Source organism: Myxocyprinus asiaticus, chromosome 14 (genome assembly GCF_019703515.2).
Source record: "Myxocyprinus asiaticus isolate MX2 ecotype Aquarium Trade chromosome 14, UBuf_Myxa_2, whole genome shotgun sequence".
Classification (NCBI taxonomy): Eukaryota; Metazoa; Chordata; class Actinopteri; order Cypriniformes; family Catostomidae; genus Myxocyprinus; species Myxocyprinus asiaticus.
In genome coordinates, this window is record NC_059357.1 from 20,363,956 (window position 1) to 20,385,365 (window position 21,410).

At 40.0% G+C, this 21,410-nt stretch overlaps 2 protein-coding genes across 5 annotated transcripts in view; both read right to left on the bottom strand.

Annotated features, from left to right (window-relative positions):
• Positions 1 to 3,724: 3,724 nt before the first annotated feature.
• LOC127451367 (ADP-ribosylation factor-like protein 6-interacting protein 1) lies at positions 3,725 to 12,558 on the bottom strand. Its single transcript, XM_051716019.1, has 6 exons — positions 12,391 to 12,558; positions 11,357 to 11,490; positions 9,976 to 10,095; positions 7,485 to 7,602; positions 7,135 to 7,219; positions 3,725 to 4,616 (listed from the first exon to the last, which is right to left on the bottom strand). Exons 1-6 carry the CDS (start codon positions 12,424 to 12,426, stop codon positions 4,498 to 4,500), a joined length of 612 nt encoding a protein of 203 aa, XP_051571979.1. The 5' UTR covers positions 12,427 to 12,558; the 3' UTR covers positions 3,725 to 4,497.
• Positions 12,559 to 13,701: 1,143 nt separating this feature from the next.
• LOC127451342 (serine/threonine-protein kinase SMG1-like) overlaps positions 13,702 to 21,410 on the bottom strand; it is a 46,372-nt gene continuing 38,663 nt past the window's right edge. For all 4 annotated transcript variants that reach the window (XM_051715949.1, XM_051715951.1, XM_051715950.1 and 1 more), the window contains 11 exons: positions 21,175 to 21,331; positions 20,789 to 20,978; positions 20,043 to 20,515; positions 19,779 to 19,916; positions 16,937 to 17,269; positions 16,583 to 16,810; positions 16,248 to 16,459; positions 15,891 to 15,991; positions 15,613 to 15,789; positions 15,080 to 15,186; positions 13,702 to 14,984 (listed from right to left, as the gene is read on the bottom strand). In XM_051715949.1, coding sequence (XP_051571909.1) covers positions 14,907 to 14,984; positions 15,080 to 15,186; positions 15,613 to 15,789; positions 15,891 to 15,991; positions 16,248 to 16,459; positions 16,583 to 16,810; positions 16,937 to 17,269; positions 19,779 to 19,916; positions 20,043 to 20,515; positions 20,789 to 20,978; positions 21,175 to 21,331 — 2,194 coding nt within the window. In that variant the 3' untranslated portion in view covers positions 13,702 to 14,906. The remainder of the gene's footprint in view (positions 14,985 to 15,079; positions 15,187 to 15,612; positions 15,790 to 15,890; positions 15,992 to 16,247; positions 16,460 to 16,582; positions 16,811 to 16,936; positions 17,270 to 19,778; positions 19,917 to 20,042; positions 20,516 to 20,788; positions 20,979 to 21,174; positions 21,332 to 21,410) is intronic.

Below are 21,410 nucleotides of genomic sequence, written 5' to 3' on the forward strand. Positions count from 1 at the left end.
AGAAGGGGTATTTGTTTTCCCATCAGCCGACAGCTCTTATCAGCCAAATTAATAATGGTGCCAGAATTAAAAAAAATAAAATCATTGCCAAGCAAAATTTCTTGTAGCTCTAACTCTGCCACAAGAAACTCTGCAATCACGGCCAATTAATCAAATTGACAAACAGCTTGCCAGCATTTCTCAAAATCAACATGCTCCCCCCATTTGCCACCCTAACTGTGCCCTCATGGGGTTTGAGCAGCGACCCACCATTTGCAATAGTCAGCCATTTCTGTTTAGGAATTATTGAAACTTGCGCTCCTGTATCTATTAATAGTTTTACATCAAATCCACCTAATTTCGCAGAGAGATAAATGCCAGGGTTGCTTTGAAAAGGAGTTGAGGCCAAGTGAAAAAGATGCTCTTGACTCAGGGCAGGCAATTGGCCTACAGTGCCTGCCCCCTCCAGTTTCCCTGCAAATAAGGGCAGTCTTTCCTAACATGCCGATTACACCCACATTCCCAACACCCACCCGATGAGGGTTGCACCTGTCTACCCCCAGTTCCTGCCTGCTCCGATGGATTATTTTTAGCGGGGACCGCTTTTACTAAACTTGGAACTACCATGAGCAATTGTTGTACTGATTTTTGTAATGAACCTCATTACGGAGCGCATCTACCACTCAAGACAGCGCATCCACCTTATCCTCAGTCCGGGAACAATGCAAACCATGCACAGAGGGAACCGTGCACTGTTCTAACCCCTGAATAAGCTCAAATTCCACTGCAGTGTTAATTGGCCTCTTCTAATGTCATTGGCTTAATATTATGCAGTCGAATGCATGTCTCTTCATTGCCCACATGTGCTATAAAGTGGTCTCTGGCTAATAAATCTTGGGTATCAGCTCCTACTGAGGAATACGCTTTTGTTAGTAGCCTCCGCAGAGCGTTGCCAAACTCGCGCAATGTTTCATTTGGCATGCGTCTACGGGAAGAAAAGCTGATACAGTTGCACTCTGCAGTCTCACATGACTCAAAATATTTACCCAAAGCATGTTTCAATAAAACATAACTATGTTTGGCCTCTACTGGCAAGAAACTATAAATGTCACGTGCTCGGCCAGATAACAAAAGTGCCATACATTTTAATTTTAAACCATCATTACAATTATTCACTACAGCTGCCATCTCAAACTGCTCCTTCCAATCAGACCGTTCTCGACCAGTGCCAGTAAAAGTTTCTGGCATAAATACAGGTCGTGTAATAGAAGCATTTGACAAGATGGCTGAAGTTAAAGACGAAGATGCGTTTGACGCTATTGATGCAGTTTGGGCAACTGCCGCGCCCTCCTGATGCTCATCTCTGACCTCCATACAGGCTGTCTTTTTTATGATGGATTAGATCAGACCGCTGCCAACAGTGTAACACCCAGTATAATCGGGACAAAGAGAGGAGCACACAGCAGTCGTAATACAACCACACAATATTTATTAAATGTTAAATCACACAATAAAAGTGAACAGGATTCACACAATAAAGGTCAACAGTATTACCCTCCTTTTCAAATGTGAGCAGGCAGCCTCCCCCTTTCACGTGTAACGGTGTTGCCAGTCTAATGATATCGCAGGACAGATGTATTCAGATGGGAAGTCCTTGCATTATAGCTACCTAACACATTTTCCCCCACTAACTATCTTCACCGCCAGAGACACTAACTGCCCTGAGTGGCCGTTTAGCGTGTCCCACAAAATAATAGGAACTCCCGTCCCCACATCAACCTCACACAAGAACCAGACAAAAAAAAAAGAAAGACCCTATCCATTACCAGTAATCTCTTTAAATAGTTCACCAAAACAAGCCACACCTGTGCACGCCAACATTCTCATTAGCAGAGTACGGTCACTCACGTCGGCAAAGGGCATACCCTACTTCAAGTTCATCACAGTTCAAGTTCATCACACATCTTTATGAAGAGGTGCACAACACAAGATTAAGAAGCACAGAGACTGTTTTTAAATGCATGACAAGTAAAACAACAGTAGTTTAAGCTCTACCATTTTCATCAAAGTGTGCTCGCCTTCAGGTGTATCAGCTGGTCCGCCTTTTCCCGATCATACTCAGGCAATTCTCTCAATAAAACATTTACTTAAGACACTTTATGACCACCTTTTTAATATTTAAAAATGTGATATCACTGAAAGTGGAAGTTGTCACCACTTGATAGGAGCGGATGAGATAAGGTCTGGCCACACAGAGAAGCGTTCGCTCCAGGTAGGATCTAGCAGCCGCTGCAGCCCGGAGGTCTGGCATCTTTCTCCAGCTGGTCGGTACCCCAAGCCAGTGGAGCGCGAGCATGGCGGCCACGTGCTTTCAGTCAGTGGCGCGGATTGATTCTGTTGACGGCATAGCGGTTACCGTCTCCCTTCCTGGACAGGTCCCACTGTGCACGTTCGGGAGAACCGCACTTGGCATTTAACTGCAGCAGCGACAAGTGACCATTAACTTCCGATATGCCTCGCATCCGTTTCTTTTGTGCAGGCTTCAAAGACTTTAAATCTCTATCAATATCCGTCCAATGACAGACCATCTTACATCTCCTTCGAGTGGGATGTGAGAGAGGTGGTGCGTCTTAAAACTGAGTCGAAAGTTCATTGGTTTCTCCCACGTGTCAACTGTCCAATGGCATTTTTAAACTCGATTGTCAAATGGATAAAGAAAAGCCAAAGTAAAATGAAAAAGCCAAAGCAAAAAGAAAAAGAAAAGCCAGTGGCAAATAGACGAAGAAAAGCAATTGCCAAATGCTTTTTTAAAATGCTAATTAAAAGGTGCATTTGTAACGGTAACCAGCTGTGCAGTGTGTAATCCTCACTTCCCTGGCCTCAAGAGGTGCTCTAGTGACTGATGCTAGCAGCTGTAGCCTTTAGCCAGAGACTATTTAGCAGATACGGGCCACTTCTATTTAAATGAATGGGAGAAATTGGAATGCCCAACCAAGAAGCTCTAGCGCCCAACGGTCAACGGATGTAGAAAGGAAGTCCCACCTTACATGTAAAACAACCAATCACCTTTTAGATACAGACATTGCTTGTCAATCAACTCCAGAACGCACATGCGCATTAGCTATACAAGCTGGGAATTATATTTTTTTGTGTAATCCGAGGTAAAGCAGCACAATTTATGATAACCAGCATTGTCAGATTTTACTGCTGATGATATGTTTGATCGTAATCTTGACCAACCGTTTTTACATTTCGGTGTTCCCCCATTCAAGTAGATTGGAGCTGCACTGTCATGACTGAAAATAGCCTCCAGAGAGCATTCCAAAGATGGTCACCAATGGACTCGCTAGAAAAACTTTGCTTTTGCCTCCTCATTAGCGTGCCTGCCTCCCATACCAGAGACACCGATTTAAATCCTGCTCAGAGCGGGTCGAGCAGGAACGGCAACACATTTAAAAATGACTGATTAATGTGCTTTTATATTGTTACATTTAAGTGCATTTTTAAACATGAAATAAATACACGATTTATTAATGCACAATTTAATAAATTATAATTACACTTAAATGTGAATTAAACATTTATTTAAAAATGTCTCATTCATGAATTGGTTTATCCACATTTTTATTTTCAAATTAATAGACTGATATCTTTATACAGATATCAGTCTTTATTTATACATAATTCCAAATGGTTCACATATTTTTTTCTTGCCATTGTATAATAAACACACCAGCAACCAAAATTAGGTTTGAATAATAGTTTATTGTTGTGAACAAACACAAAGATAAAATGATGGTTTAAAGGACACAGAAAAGACAAACTTAAGACAAGCCAGTGGAAACAAAGAAATACAAGGAGAGAAAATGAACATGTATATTTACAGCTCAACAACAGGTGTTGGATTGGGAAGTGGCTAGAGCTATGAAGTCTACACAGCACTAGTACAGCAGTATGGGTCTAAGTTCCCCTACACAAACAAGCTTCTCACTCCAGTTGCTTCTGTTTTTCCAGTGCAATTTTCAGAACAGTGTGCAAATACATGTTTCCAAGCTGTCCAGAGGAAAAACAGGCTATATTTGAAGACTTCTCATAATGTGTTCTGTGCCTGATTGGTTAAAATAAATGTTGCTCAGTAGTTGCCTTGCTGTCTTAAAAATGGACTGCAAGCAATAAAGCGGTCTTTATATGCACAGACTTGAAACATTTACATGACATGCAAATACATGGATGCAAGACAGCTGAAATTAACGCATCAGTGTTGAAAAAACTGCTTCTGCCAACCATGGTGTTAGAGATGGAAAACGCATAAACTGGAATTTAAAAAACCAAAAAATTATGTGAAGTGATATCTGCATACATTTAAGCCGGTTATTGGATATTTTCACTTTCAGCAAAAAGTTACTGCAGGTGCTTTGAGTTGGTTTTTCAGGTTGACTGCTGATAAGCAGGGGGAGATGATTAATGGTCTAATTGTTTCAACTTTTACTTCTGACTTGCATTTCAAAGCTTTTTCTTTTACTCATTCTTCTTCTCCTTCTGTTTGAGAAGCTTGTTGATCTCTCGTTTTACCATGCCAGCATATTTGGTAATGATGCCATGTTGGTTTAGTCCAGGCAGAAGCAGAAGGAAGCTCACTGTGAAATACAAAAGAGAAACGAACAGACAATTAATCAGTTCTTGTCTAATTACTAATTCAAGGGCCCAGTACATTGCAAAAGTTTGAAAAAGTTAGTCTACCCAGTTCAGCTGCTCATATGTGGCACAAACGCTTCAGAGTTTTACGATAAAGTGTAGTCTTTTGAATGGTACAATTTTACGTGAATTGTGCCATTGGGCATTTCAATAGGCAAAAATTGCCTTAAAGAAATTATATTACTCTGCTAATACTGGGTTGGCAGTCTGGCACAGTGGAGAAACATTGTAAGATGGCAATCTGGTGACAGTAAGATCAAGACCACTGACTTTGGATTGTTGTGCCTTTAGACAACCTCCAAGTGACCTAAATGACAAATGGGCAAATGTACTGTAGTGGCCAAAAATACACGAAGGTTGTGAAAACAACTGTTTTGTTTAGCCTTTTGATCTTTCAAAAAAAAAAATTCACAAAACTCTAACCTTTAATTGAAGTAAAACAAATGAAACAGGAAATATCTCATTATTAAATAAATATTTTTCTCCAAAATGCATTGGCCATAATTATTGGCACCCTTTTATTCAATACTTTTTGCAACCTCCCTTTGCCAAGATAGCAGTTCTGAGTCTTCTCTTATAATGCCTAATGAGGCTGGAGAACAACTGGCAAGTGATCTGAGACCATTCATCCATACAGAATCTATGCAGATCCTTCAAATTCAGAGGTCTATGTTGCTGGACTCTCCTCTTCAGTTAACCCCACAAATTTTCTATGGGGTTCAGGTCAGGAGACTGGGATGGCCATGGCAAACCTTGAGTTTGTGGTCAGTGAACCATTTTTGTGTTGATTTTGATGTTTGTTTTGGATCACTGTCCTGCTGGAAGATCCAACAAGGGCCCATTGTAAGCTTTCTGGCAGAGGAAGTCAGGTTTTGATTTTTTTCCATAATGCCATGTATCCGAACAAGATGTCCAAGACCTCTGGCAGAAAAACAGCCCCACAACATTCAAGATGCAGCACCACATTTAACCGTGGGCATTGGGTACTTAATCTCTGTGTACACCAAACCCATATCTGGTGTTTGCTGCCAAAAAGCTCTTTTTTGTTTCATCTGACCATAGAACCCGGATGTATTAGAAGTTCTAGTAGTGTCTTGCAAACTGAAGATGCTTGAGTTTGTTGTTGGATGAGAGCAGAGGCTTTTTTTCTTGAAACCCTCACAAATAACTTGTGATGTAGGTGATGTCTGATTTTATTTATTTTTTATTTTTTAGACTTTGACCCCAAGACCCAACTAATGTCTGCAATTCTTTGGCCACTTGAACCATCCTCCTCACCATGCATGGAGACAATATAGACACACGTCCTTTTCCAGGCCAATTCTTAACATCTCCAGTGGTGAAGAATGGGTATTTTCAATGCTTTGGCTATTTTCTTATAGCCACTTCCCATTTTGTGAAGCTCAACGACCTTTTGCCGCACATCAGAACTATATTCTTTAGTCTAACCCACTGTGATTGATGATTAAGGGAATTTGGCCTGTGTGTTACCTCATATTTATACCCCTGTGAAACAGGAAGTCATGGCTGAACAATTTCATGTTCCTAGTTACCCAGGTGCACTAAAAAAAAAAAAAATGTAAAATATGCTTGGGAATACACTTCAGATATATTTTACTCATAAGAATTTCTAGGGGTGCCAATAATTGTGGCCAACGTGTTTGAGAAAAATATTTAATAATGAGATATTTGCCCCCTTTCAATTGTTTTACTTCAAGGTTAGATTTTTGTGAATTTTTTGAATGAAAGATCAAAGCTGTTTTTTTCACAGCCTTCTTTGCTCATATTTACCAAGGGTGCCAATATTTTTGGCCACTACCAACCTTTAAAAGTGTTTCCTTAAAGTAGACAAGATTGCACTCAATTCCTACAAACACATAATCTTGTGCACAGGAAAGAAGCGGTAGCATATTTCATGACCTAAATACAATGACCTCTTTGAGTCGCCTAGTCAGCTTGCACACTACCATTTGCACACTTGACACAGTAAATGTGTTTCATGTGATAGATTCCTAGATGGTACAGATTTAATTCTGTGAAAATAGAGTGAGTCATCTACGCTGACACTCTGAATCACAACTATGTGCTTGATACAACTAATTGTTCTATGATTGTGACTCCTACAGCCATTCAGTGGAGCATTTTCAAATAAATAGAAGTTGCACATAAATAAACAATACCTGATATTTTACGATGACCTGGTTAAATGAAACCTTTACAGACAACACTTCTTAACAAACCTAGTTTCAAAATGTGATATGCAGTAGACCCTGCCTGAAAGGTAACTTTCAGGAACAGGCTGAGATTTTAAAATCAACATAGATTTGCAATGTTTTAACAGTGTATTGCCTAATGTTGTATGTAATCCCTGGGGGCCATTCAGCAAAGGGGATTTTTTTCATGATGTTACAAGTTTGCTTAACTCAGTAAACCTTTAGCCCAGATAAACAGTGTACATACCAATCAGGTAGGTGAGGAAGAGGTTGTGGACTTGTTGTCCAATCCAGGCCACAGCCACAAGACTGCTGATCACAGAGAGGAAATACTGTAGAGAAGTAAAACAAACGTGTTGCATAGAGGCATACCGTGTTTGCATATTTTTGCAGAAGTTGCATGATGTAATGGAAACACAAGGGCGGGGCTTATTTTTGTTTGTTCCAACTGCTGAGTAACTTTGATAAGACAGCCAACACAGTGGTCTGAAATGGCAGTTGGAAAACAACTTATGAGTCACTTGTGAGTTGCTCAGACATGCAAAAATGAAGGTGCTGTTCATGTCATAAAATGTGTGAAATATAGTTGCCATGTACCATTTTTGGCTTTTCTTCCTTCAGGGCAAACAGACGTTTCCACCAGCCGAGCACACGGCGCTGGGTCTTTACAAGGTTACCACAGATCTCATGGAAACGCTGCTGCTGTTCTGTGGTCCTGTGCAGGGACAATAAAACACAGAAAACATGTTTAACATTGCCTTTATGCTATATATGCAAGGAATAAATGTACATTCAGCTAGTCATTATTTTAAAATAAGTTGCGGGGTGCTGCATCAACCTGTCAGGGTTTATTCTGTGGTTATGATCAGCTGACAGTATATTATACTGCTTATTGCACAGCTATTAACCAGTTAAATAAATAAATTAGGAATGCACAAATATGAAGATTTGTGGCCAATACCGATACAAAACAAAACACTATAGGCCGTCTATTTTAATCGAAGGAACAAAAACCCTTTTTAAATTCTGTATTATAGTGGTATTATGGATAATGCTATCCAGACCACTAGAGGGTGCGGCTTGCTCATACAGCACTGACTGAAGTGCTGAATACAGATTATATTTTAAAATGCAGCTTTTTAAGGTTTAATAATCACGCAAGGCCAGGATTTCAATATTAATTAAAAAAATCATGCAGCATTAAATGGATATCATACCGATGTCTCAGAAGTCTACTGTTTTTAAAGCGAGATCGTTTCCCTTATCAAGTAACCTATAGGTAAGTGATGCTTTCACAACGGTCGCGTCCGTTTATGGCAGGCTGCAGTCAGATCATTTGTTTAGCCAATCAGAAGACTTTTTGCCTGTCAATCACTGTGCACGTTCACAGGGCAGCCCATATAATATGCTCGTATAAGTGCTGGTAAGGTGTCCTGTTCCCGTGGAATACTCTGGATCAGATGGCGAAATACTCAGGGAGACCTTCCACCTGCACCAACGTTCTCCAAGTGTGTGTGTGAGAGTGCACTTCTTTGGAGTGCATGGCTTTGGAAGGAGGGGCGTGGCTAATTAAAAGTCTTTTGTGAGTTCCAGAACGGCTAAAATCGCTTAACGCACGTTTAAATTATTCTATCTTGTGTGAAGAGAGTAATACAGGAAAAATGAAAGTAGCACATCTATGAAATTATACAGTTTGGCCGTCATGTCATTATACAAAAATATTTTCACAATCTCAGGCAAGGGCTTTTCACACTTGAAATTGTTAACCAAGGGTCATCCTTAACTCTGGGTAAACGAAAACCTGGGTTATCTTGTCTCATGTTTCACACTGTTCATACTTTACCCTGGGTTAATAATCAATCCTGGGTTTTCATGTTCTGAGGTTTCACACTGTACATTCTTAAACCTTAAACTATATTATGTGGCAAATTGTTTTATTCTGAAAATAAATGTTTATTCTGATAATGATCAATAATAAATTGAACTCTTTATTGAACATTAGTTTCTTATATAATTAGTGCTGTTGTCACCGTTTTATAAAAAGAAACAAGCCAATCAAGTATGTGTTAGATCAATTTTATAATGGGTAAGGGGGTTTAAGGCACTCTGCTTTGTGTCATGCGACAAGATCACTGTAACACACTGTCTCTTGTGGCTTATTGCTTTAATTTACAGAGGCATTGTAGGAAAGACTTAATGGGCTGTATTCCATTAAACTGTTAGAAAGCTTTAATGAATGTGTCTTTAAAGGCACTTAAAATGAGTGTAATACAACATGCAAACATCATAAATGTTAACAAAATATTTAACAATACTTATGCACAAGCAATGCACTGAAACAATCATTTCAGTTGACCCAGTCCACAGTTGTGGACCATCTGTGCTTAGGCACTTAATTTTATTTTTGGGCATAAAACATGACCATATTCAAGGTTAAGCCTAAAGTCCACAGGACGCCGCCAGACTCATAAACACTCCACTCTGATCTAGACTTGCTCTGCAAAATAGGAGGTGCATAGCAAGATCTCTTGGTGTTGCCGTGTCTCTGCAGAGAGTATAGCCTGGATCAGAACAGCAGATATCTGCTGAGTCAAACCAGCACTGTGCCTGACACTGGACACCCAGCAGCAACTGCAACATGTCACTCAAAGACACTCAAGATTCTGGATCCCAAACTAGAGCAACGGAAATTGCCGGGGGAGACAGACTAAAACTAAATCAGAAAGGGCAAGAATGTGCATGCTGTGCAAATACCAATGCATGTTCTATGTTAGGGGATCTCATGTGTTGAATTCATTAGACTGAGAGAGGAAGACATTTAACTTCTGAAGACAAAAGTGCCACTCAAGGTTAAACTCACAAGCAGACCCTTCTCAAAAAAAAAAAAAAAAAAAAAAAAAAAAAAGCACTGAAAGTGAATGGTGACTGAAGCTGACTCATTTTGTGTTCCACGGAAGTCAGTTAGTCATACAAGTTTAGAACAACATGAGGGTGAAAAAATTATGATGTTTCATTTTGGGGTGAACTATCGCTTTAGGCCCTGCTTTCAACAACAGGATCTTATGTAATGCCTTTTCCTTTCACCCACCATTTGTTGGAACCAAAGACACGAGGGGCAAGAGTGGGCACCAGGTAATCAGCCAGACACAGAATCATTACAGTGCAGGATAGACCAGTAAGAACAGAAGGGTCCAAGTAGTAGATCAGCCTGCCAAAAACAGAAGACAAAACACCCTTACATTCATCTAATAATGTGTACTGTCAACAAATAACATCACAATGGAGTGACGCATGATTACTTGATGCATGAGTTACTGGCTATTCCTGAAAATGAATGGGGGTAGGTTGAATTTGTTCTCCTTTAAAACTTAGTGCTCAAACATCAAGTACTAAAAGCTGAAGTGTGCAATTTTTCGATGTTAAAATTCGATATCTCATATTCCAGGTTAATATGCAGAGACAACAGTAAGGAAGTCATTTGTGGGTTGCTTTCCCCAAAAAGTTATTTTAAAAATGACTATGTTTATTGAAGCATCCAGCCAGACATAGCAACATTGAATTTAAATATTGTTTTCGTCTGGGACAATCTGTTTGTTTGAAAAATGGAAGACACGGGGAGTGTTCCTGAAACATGCTTACAAACAATCATTTTTGCAATTTGTTTGATGATGCTAGTGGCACAGTTTAGCTTGTAAGAACAACTTGTTTAGCACTTTTAGATTAAAGGTTTCCTACAGATTAAGTAAGAATCAGAGTGATAACATGCTAAATAGATTAGCCTAGATTATAAGGTTAAAATACATACATACACTCACTGAGCACATTATTAGGAACACTATGGTCCTAATAAAGTGCCTGACATGGTCTTCAGCCCATTTGCCTCAAGGTTTGACATGTTGTGCATTCTGAGATGCTATTCTGCTCAACAAAATTGTACAGAGCGGTTATCTGAGTTACTGTAGGCTTTCTATCAGCACAAACCAGTCTGGCCATTCTCTGTTGACCTCTCTCATCAACAAGGCATTTCCATCCACAGAACTGCCGCTCACTGGATGTTTTTTGTTTTTGGCACCATTTGGAGTAAATTCTAGAGACTGTTCTGTGTGAAAATCCAAGGAGATCAGCAGTTACAGAAATACTCAAACCAACCCGTCTGACACAAACAATCATGCCATGGTCGAAATCACTGAGATCACATTTTTTTCCCCATTCTGATGGTTGATGTGAACATAAACTGAAGCTCTTGACCTGTATCTGCATGATCTTATGCACTGCTGCCACACCACTGACTGATAAGGTAATCGCATTAATAAGTAGATGTACAGATGTACCTAATAAAGTGCTCAATGAGTGTATATCACTGGAAAATAATAATTTCTATTGTGTAATGACCTAGAATCTGTGTGGAAAAAAAAGGTGAGAAAATGATGATGGTAAAGATCATCTGCGATTATGAACTGCAGACTCACGTGAAGAGGATTGTGGTGGTGCCCACTACTACTCCAGGGTACCATGGCCTCTCCCACCGCAGAAACTGATCTCCAGCCAGGATGATCTCTCCCCATCCTTGCAAGTGTTCTTCCAGCTGACTCGTTTCTTGAGCCTACATTAATGTTTCACAGTCAATAACAATAAGAACAATGAATTCTGTTTCGACAGATGCCATAGCATAGAGGAGTGTCATGAAGTCTTAGGATGGGCACATCCAACTGGATTGACGGGAATTTTAAATCGATGCTGACAGAAAATGATATATATGCAAGCTAGTTAAATATTTAGAAAGTAAAAAAAAAAAAAAAAAAAAAAAAAAAAAGAGAGAGAGAGAAACTAGAGGATACAAATATGATTTTAAAAATGAAGAAATCTGCGAAATATTGCATAACTGCTAACCAGTAGGCCAGCTCAGTCACTTGCAACACGGGTGAGATAAGCAATAACGTAAACAAAAACGTAGTTTAGATTATAAAATGCACGAAACCTCAGAGCTCTTTGTAGCTTAACGTGTCATTTTTTAAGATATCAAATCAAAAGACGCTTCAAAGAGTGTTATAAACATTATTTTCAAAGGCTGTTTTGTCACGCTGACCTCCAGCAAAGCTGGAGCTAATTTACAAATTCAAGTATTTATCAAAGAAGCTTTAACATCTAAAAACTCAAAACACGTAGGTGCAAGTTATGCGTCGGGAAAACGTAAAACAACCATTTGAGAGTAATCTGTAACGTTAGCAGAGTTAGCTTGCTAACATGTCTTTTCACGCAGTTAATTTCGGTGCCGTGTTTACGAATCATCGTTATTAGCCGCATTCACGCCATTATTATTTACAACTAATCGATCGATCAATCTATATGTATCGATATGTCTTTTTAAAATGTGGTCAAGAGCAGCACAAGTCTGTGTAGCATAAAGAAAAGGAGCCCTTTTCATGCACACACCCGGTCTGATTGAAAATATATTTCGACATCAGACGACCAAGGGCGAAAGCAATGTTAATACACCACTTACCAAAAGATTTGCGCTTTTGTTGTCGCCCTCAGACATTGTTCAGGCTGGAGTTTTTCTGGATTTATGCCTTTGGGAGTGCACGGTTAAATGAACACGTCCCTTCTCCGCTGCGGCGGTCTGTCAAATGTCCGTTATGTTCAGGATGTTTTTATCTGAAACTCTCAATGCAGTGGTACATGGGAAATGTAGTTCACGTCAAAAACAATTGGGGGGGGGGGGGGGGGCATTGAGGGGTTGATTCAATATTAACGACAAATAATCGAACATTGATTGATTGATGTTCCAGATTTGTTCAAACAGATGGGGTGATGGCTACATTTTCATATGGATGGTTATACATCTACATTTGGGGAACACTTGATCACAAGTGTGCATACTCTTATGTTTATTATGTTACTAATATATATATATTACACACACATACATACATACATACATACCAGTTAGCAGACTTTGCTTCAGCTATATGGACTATTAAAATCTGAAGGCAGAACTCAATGCATTTAACTCAATGTGATGCATAAATCATGCTCATAAACAAAATGCTTAACTCTGCTTTAAAGGAATATTCCGGATTCAATACAAGTTAAGCTCAATCGACAGCAGTTGTAGCATAATGTTGATGGGCACAAAACTTAATGTTGACTTGTTCCTCCCTCAAAACAAAAACAACAATAAAAAAAGCTAAAATCTTGGTTACAGTGAGGCACTAACAATGGAAGTGAATGGGGCCAAAACATACTCGCTGTTTCACAAGTATAACCACCAGACAAAACAAACAATACACGTTAAAATTTTAGTCATAAAATCACTTAACTTTACACAGAAAAGGTTAGCATCAAATTTTACAACTTTGTTGCCATAAAGACGTAATGCCATAAACCCTGAAACGACCACACAACGATTTAAAAAGAATGAAAGTGCTTTAAAGTTATACGTTTCACAGTTCTGCCTTCTCAAATTTGGCCCCATTCACTTCCATTGTAAGTGCCTCACTGTAATCTCGATTTTTACTACTACTTTTTTTAAAGGGACGAGTCATTCATTTTTGTAGTAATCAACATTATGACAGAATGAGGTCATCTGAGCTTAACCCAGAATATTCCTTTAAACTTGTGTTAAGGCCTCTTTTAACCCTGGATTATGAAGCTCCAAACCTTGCTTCAGTGTGAACTACTGGCCCAAGGTAAAACATTTACAGTGTTAAACATGGAACAAAATAACCCAGGATTACTTTAACCTAAATATAAGAGAATCAGGCAATTCATGAACAAAGAAAGAAAACCAAGCAAATGCTCTCAAGAACACCAAAACATTTTAATTATATGTTTATTTGACCAACTAAATGGAGTAAAACCATTAAGACAACAATTTAACCATCACCACATCACTATTCCAATACTTATTTCTCCCACTAAAAATATAAAACTAGGTCAAGATCAGTAAAACACAAGCTTTAATGGGGACATGTATCAGAAATGATACACTTCCACAGACAAGTCAAAAAAGGAACAATCTAGACTAAATCCATAGTAAAGAAGAGAGAAATAATCAACAATACTCAAACAAGATTAGAGATGCATACTAAGAAAAAAAACAAAAACATTTAGAAACTGATTTGCACATCTCACCATTTCAAGTCTGGGCCTCATTTCGGCATTCCGCTTTCTAAAGGAATAAATCAAAGAGACCTCAGACTGAGCACTTACCAACTCGAAGCACATTATTCATTGTGCCAAACATTCAAAAACATACATGTTCCCAAAGCCACTTCGTAATTTGCCTTTTACTTGTGAAATCTTTGCAGTACATTAGTGAAGGTATAAAATAAGTTTTTCAGCATTTTCCAATATATACTTCAGGGGAAAAGGATTTTTGTTTTTGTGGTTAAGAACTCTAAGGTCTGCCACAGGCCTTCTGACGTTGAATGGAGTCCCTTGAGCCTTCTGGTTACACAGCCCTCCATACCTGCTCCAGAAGAAAACAACCCAGCCTTAACTCAGTGCCTGACCCTGAACTATCCAAAAACAGAGTCCTGAGGATCCCACAATGACTGGATCACCCTTCCTTCCACTCTCTCACAAGTGTAGTCTAAAAACTGCCTAATTAATGCAGACCTCTGCTCTAAGACTGGGAGTTGGTTAAACTGTCTCCTGCAAATTTCCCTGCAGAAAATCCTATTAATTTTGATAGTTGACAGAAGTTTATGTTTGTTGTTGATACAGGGGTTGGTGGGGGGGGTAGTTCAAGCGGTGTGCCTTGCCCCCCCCCACCCCGCCACCCCATCTTGGTGAACTACCCACAAATCTCAAAGAGACAGATGCAGACCCATTTCTTTGTGTAAGCTGGATCGGTGGATGCAGCTGTGCTACTACTGGGATCCGGTGTGGGCCCGGGGGAGGGTCTCTACACACCCCCTTTCCCGCATGGTGCTCTGTGGCTCCATTGCCCCAGACCCAGTGGATTTCGGTGGATTTCTACCCTCGCTGGACCAAAGTGATCTCCAAGGATCCTGTTCACACCCATGCTGTCCATCCTTCATACAACTGTGCCAGGTTGTCCACATTTGTAGCCTCCTTGATGACATAATCCACCTGAGAAAGAGTGTGAAAACAAATAAGCATAAAAAAACACAACAGTAGCCTTAAGTTATAAATCTCAAGAAGGAACACTTTTTAAAATGAAGTACCTGCTCAGTGACACTCATTCTCCTGTTAGGGTCCACATCTCTCCCTTCCAGTTTGGCTTTCACCCTCTTCCACACACTGACTGCATAAGAATTCCTCTCTTGCACAGCTAAGGGAATATTGTTGGACAGTTACCCTCAGTTGTTACTAACAGCAAAGTTATTTCAAACTTCAACATCAAGATAACTAAACATCCCATAGCCAAAAACTACAAAAATAAAGCCACTACTTTCCTAGGAGATAGTGGTTGTATATTATCCCAACAATCCACTGTCATGAGTACTAATTCTAAATTAATTACTGACCATTAGTCAGTAATTAATTTACTGTTTATTACAAATAGTTGTTAGTTAATATGTTAAAAACTTGAGCAGAGTTAACAAGTATGAGAAAGCACTTATGTAATGTCAGTTAATATACCTGCAAATTGTCCCTTTTAGGACAATCACAGCTTATCTAATGATCATGATCCCACATTTGAGAGATTGTAACTGTAATGTTGGATAGGAAATCAGGGCATTTCATTAGGACTAACCTCTCCCAGTTTTAGGATCTCGCATAGCTCTTTTGGGGCTAGGGGCCAGTCCTTTACTGGTGATCATCAGAGTGCTGGGGGGAGTGTCCACCGGGGTCCCAAAGTTACGAGGAAAAGCTTTGCGGGCATTCTGAGACATGCAATCAGGCTGAGTTTTCAATCCACTGCAGCGCACTGCTGTAGTAAGAGATGTAATAAGAGTTCAATTAAACGGCACAGAAAAAATAAAAAATAAAAAAATAAAAAAATAAAAACACAAAGCAACATCTTAAACTCACCAGCAGCAAAGCTTGTCTGGACTGTGGAAGTGGGACTTGTACAGTCACTTCCTCTCTCTGTAACAAGGGGAGAGGCGAAGCCCACCAAGCCATTGTAGATGCTACAAAAAAAATGAAAAGGCATTCAGAAATATTCAAAACCACTTCACAGAGTCTCACTATCAAAATATTAATGTAATAAAAGCAGCATTTGCGATGCCACATTGGTTTGTTATTAAAATAAACACAGTTTTGTAAAGTTACCCACAAACATTGTTCATTCTCCCAGGTAACCATATATTTTGTATGTTTAATATAGATCATATAAGGTCAATATAAGTGTAAAAGTATGCTAGAGAGCTTTTGGCAAATGCTCACCTCAGGCTCTGGACCTTGAGTTCCTTCAATGTGGCAGGGACCTCCTGCAATAGCTCAACCTGATCTTGGCTGCGGGGTTGACCTGCTGCTTGCACTACAGTGAACAACACTATCTGCACATTGTCCTGCCACGCCTTGTATTCAGACAGGAACTGCCGCACACTGCCATCGTAAGTCACTTCCTCTCCCTCCGCAAGGGCATTTTCTTCATCCTGCCAAATTCAAAACCAGCTAAAATTAGAGCCTACACAAAAAGCCATTTTAAGCCATTTGAGACCCATCTTTTTCCTCAGGATTGAGATTTCCTAGATATTGAGCATTTGAACATTAAATACCTTTGCCATTGCACGCAACAGGTGCTTCACATCAGCAAGCTGCCGATTGTGATTAGACAGAATGCCTTTAATGGTGTCCACCAGAAGCTGTAGAGACTCGGTCACACTCTCCAGCTGTTGCTCTCTCTCCTCTTGCATGGCTCTCTGACTGGACATCTCCTGGGTGAGGTGATCCTGTGCATACACCAGCCACTCAGGACCACCAATGGACAGATCCATGGCAGGACTCTGCAAAGACATGGTTTATGAATTTAAAGAGGTAGATTGACAATTCAATACAAAGCTGAACTTTCAATATTACTCTCAATTGTACTTCATCAAAACTTGGCAAGTGAAAGTGGGAGCAACACCAACCAGCCTGTGCAGTAGTTGAAGCTCCAGAGGGGAAACTGTGGTGCTGAACTGGGCAGCGTAGGAGCAGGTGGACTGGCATCGTTTAGCAAGTTCAAAAAGCGTGGCATCCATGTTCAAGGCTTCTGCTGTGCGGGTACGCAGGCCTTCAAAGTTGAGGATGGTGCTGCAGAGAAAAGTGACCTGGTTGGCACGCTGACTTTCCTTCATCACCAAGGCACGGCGCTCTGCTATAGTGGCCTCAAAGTCCTGCAGCACTGGAGCCAGGGCTGGGTTTGCACCGCCAGCCCACTTCAGCCTCTGCTCTATGCTGCCCTCTAGAGCTGCCAATTTCTCCTGCAAAAGTTAAATCCCAGAGTGAAACAGTAAAAGGAATATTCTAGGGTGACAACTTCAGTGCTATCGACAGCAACAGAGTCATGTCAAATACCACAGAAAATAGTTTCAACTTGTCCTTCAGTCAGAAAAAAAACCAACCAAACTAATAAATAATATGCACTCATGCTGGAAGTCAAACAGTGAAGTCTAGGTGACTTGTCTAGGTGAATGAACTTGTTTATGCATTACAACTGTAAGTCCTGTGGATGTTTGCTCTAAACCCTTTTTTCTTAAATAGATCATTATGTCACCTATCCTTGTAGGTGCTGTAGGAGCTGAAGGATTGTTTATACACTCACTGAGTACTTAGTTAGGAATACTATACTAATACTAGGTAGGGCCTCCCTTTGCTCTCAAACAGCCTCAATTCTTTGTTGCATGGATTCCACAAGATGTTGGAAACATTCCTTTGAGATTCTAGTCTATGACTGCATCATGCAATTTCTAAAGATTTGTCAGCTGCACATTCATGCTACGAATATCCCGTTCTACCACATCCCAAACGTGTTCTATTGAATTCAAATCCGGTGACTGGGAAGGCCATTGAAAAACAGTGAACTCATTGTCATGTTCATGAAACCAGTTTGAGATGACTTTTGCTTTGTGAAATAGTGCATTGTCATGCTGGAAGTAGTCATTAGAAGATGGGTAAATTGTGGCCATTAAGGGATGCACATGAGATTCATCAGACCAGGCTAAGTTTGGACAGTTGAAGACTGGAAAAACTTAGCCTGGTCTGATGAATCTCTATTTCTCCACACAGATGGCCTATTTGATTATTGTTCCTGACCATGTGCATCCCTTAATGGCTCACTGCTGCCTCAGCTTTCTGTTTATGGCTGACAGAAGTGGAACCCGACGTGGTCTTCTGCTATTGTAGCCCATCCGCCTCAAGGTTCGACATGTTGTGCATTCTGAAATGCTATTCTGCTCACTACAATTGTACAGAGTGGTTATCTGAGTTACCATAGCCTTCCTGTCAGCTTGAATCAGTCTGGCCATTCTCTGTGTTCCTCTCTCATTAACAAGGCGTTTCCATCCACAGCACTGCCGCTCACTGGATGTTTTTTGTTTTTGGCAACACTGAGTAAACTCTAGAGACTGTTGTGCATGAAAATCCCAGGAGATCAGCAATTACAGAAATACTCAAACCAGCCCATCTGGCACCAACAATTATCCCATGGTCGAAATCACTGAGATCACATTTTTCCACATTCTGATGGTTGACCTGTATCTGCATGATTTTATGCAATGCTGCCACATGATTGGTTGGTTAATCGCATGAATAAGTAGGTGTACAAGATGTACCTAATAAAGTGCTCAGTGAGTGTAATTTTACAAGGATTCTATCACAGTGTTATGCCTATACTTTCAAAAGCAGTGACTAAAAACGGTTCAAGGAACGAAAGAAAACGAACTAAACATTTAGCAGAACGTAACCAAAAACCGGAACAAAGTGATTTTCAATTGTTCCGGAGTGAAATTATTATTTTTAAATGCTGGTAACCGGTTATAACCGGTTAATTTTGTTTCGATAATGTTTTCATGAAACCAAAGGCCAAAGGGTTTATCACAGTACATTTCTGGAACTACACCACTTCATATTGCCCGAAAAAATGAAACGTGCCTTGATCCTAAGGGAAACTGCTGCAACACATATTTCTTTGTCCAATTGCTTGTTGTGGATGTTTGTATTCTCTGAATAAAGACCTTTTGAACAACTATGTATAAATACTACATACAGTATACATGCATGGCTAATCCAGAAACAAGGAAAACATTATTAGTGGTAAAAAGTACATTTCTCATTTGTTTCCATGTCTTCACTGAATTATTGTTAGATATGATGCATTAATACAGATTTGATGCTGCCAGGTTTTGACTGAGAAATAGATCTGTAATGAAAATTATACTTAACTGTTAATTAACTGTTTATGATTTCTATGGTGATAAATCCACCACACAGGAAAACAACTAATTGCTTATTTTCGCTTATTTTGGTGAGGTAAGTGGCATATTTTGGGCTTGTTTTTCCCAGATCATGTTGCTTGTTTCTCTTGCGAAATCTGGCAGCACTGCAATTTGTATTTCACCCACCCCTTAGTGCAGAGTACTGTCATTTTAAAAAGCAGGTTATTAACCATTCTTTTATTTTGCTCTAACCGGTAACCTGGAAAGGAGACTGCAGAAATTCTGAACTGTAATGAAAAAATACTGTTTTTGCTCAGAACTAACCAAAATAAAAAAAATTTAGTTTTTAGTCCCTGTTCAAAAGTGTGATAAATTGCATATTTTCAAAGGTTACTCTGGTGCTGTATGATCATTCCATAGACTTCTAAAATAAGTTCATTATTGTACAGTGTTTTTCTTTTCCAAACTAAGGAATGAGCTGAAAATATTGTGCAAGTATAATAGGTACAATTAAAAGGCTTATTTCAAGTATTCTTAAAACAAGCAAAGGTGTTACCTGTACACCAGCAATAGAAGCTTCGTCCTGACTGAGTTTGTAGAGCTTCTTTTTCATGTTGCTGAGGATGATGGTGCGAGGCAGGGGGCTAACCGTCATAGGCTGAGTTCTTGCACCAAGTATATCCTCATGCTGCCACTAATAGAACAAATCAAGGGATTACAATAGATGCCATAATGATGTGAATTGATCTGGATAAAAGGAAACCTCAAATCTCTAAACAGTATGTTGACATACACACTAAAAGAAACCATGGGCTCTTACCTGGAACATAGCAATGTGCAGCTGAGTTCTCTGCAGGCTGACCTTACAGGCTTCGATGTTGACCTCCAGACGTCGCACCAGGTCCAGTTTTTTCCAGGCTGTGTCATAGGAGCTGGCCAGCACTGTAGCTCTGTTGAGCAGCAGTTGGGAGAGACGCCCTGCCTGCACCCCCTGCTCAACTGCTTTCTTACAAAGGTCATCTAGAGAGACTTTCCCCTCAGCACCAAAGTCCTTTGCCTCTACCTGGGCAATGAGATCCATGCCAAGGGCACTGAGAGTGCTGCAGATGGCCAGGCCCAGAGCCTGGGTAGGGAGGCCCATCAGCATCTGCCTCACAAAGTCTGCTGTGAAGGCTTTGATTGGCCGCATCATCTGGTCCTCGCTGACCACGGTGGAGCCTCGGTACAAAGGCTTCCCTATGGGGACTGGGCCATTAGAGGGTGGAGGCTCATCAGTGGGTGTAGGGCAAGTTCCTGTTGAACAATATGAGAAGGGTCTATGTCTGATCAAGAGCATCATATTATACTAAACATGCTAGTTGTTAGAACTACTGTATAGTGTGTGTATATATATGTATGTATGTATGTATGTATATATATATATATATATATATATATACACATATACACACACACACACAGAGAGTATGATAGAAAATCTTGATTTTTATTCATATGTGCTGCTGCATTTTTAATTGTGAGTTAATTAAATGTACTGAAAGGAAAGTAAGTCCATTAGTGATTTACCAGAGAGTGTCTGTGCAAATGAGCCACACAGACAGAAGAAGTCTCTGATGGTTTGGAGTCTCTTCAGGAAGAAAATCTGCTCTAAGACCTGTCTTGACTCCAAATTATCAAAGAAATGGACCTGTGTAGCTCTGGCCTCCCGGATCACATCCACCTTTCTCCAGGCAGCAGGCACGTCCATAGAGTTAAGCTGCAGGGCAGAACAGGAATAATTTTAGTTCAATACCTTTTTGGAATCTTTGAAAAAAAAATGCAGGTTTACAGGATATTTCAACTGCGCAAGCAGGCTCAGCTAAACAGATATTCAATATTGTATTACACCTCTATCCCCTCAAGAAATTTAATTGACCTTATTAGCTAATAGATTCTACAAGAAAATGTTTTACCTTGTCTATCAAAAGTCCAAAGGCAGTCTCCAGCTGTGCAAACATGCCATCAAAAGCCACCAACAACATCTGACCGGCGCTCATCTTTGGTGTTTCCTGAATTGAGCTCTCCATACTGCGAGGCTGGATTAGTTCCGAGTACTGGGCCTGCAGAACCCTGACAAACACACACAATCACACAGTTAAGACCAAAGCAGCAATGCAGCTTAAACATGGCCAGTACAGCAAATAAGTCT

Bases quoted from the DNA above. Each gene is read 5' to 3' on its own strand.
- LOC127451367 (XM_051716019.1), bottom strand. From the start codon at position 12,426: ATGTCTGAGGGCGACAACAAAAGCGCAAATCTTTTG. The intron at 10,096-11,356 runs GTGAGTCTGCAG...TGTTTTTGGCAG, and splicing joins ACCACCACAATCCTCTTCAC to GCTGATCTACTACTTGGACC. The intron at 7,603-9,975 runs GTGGGTGAAAGG...GTCCCTGCACAG, and splicing joins GTCTTTGGTTCCAACAAATG to GACCACAGAACAGCAGCAGC.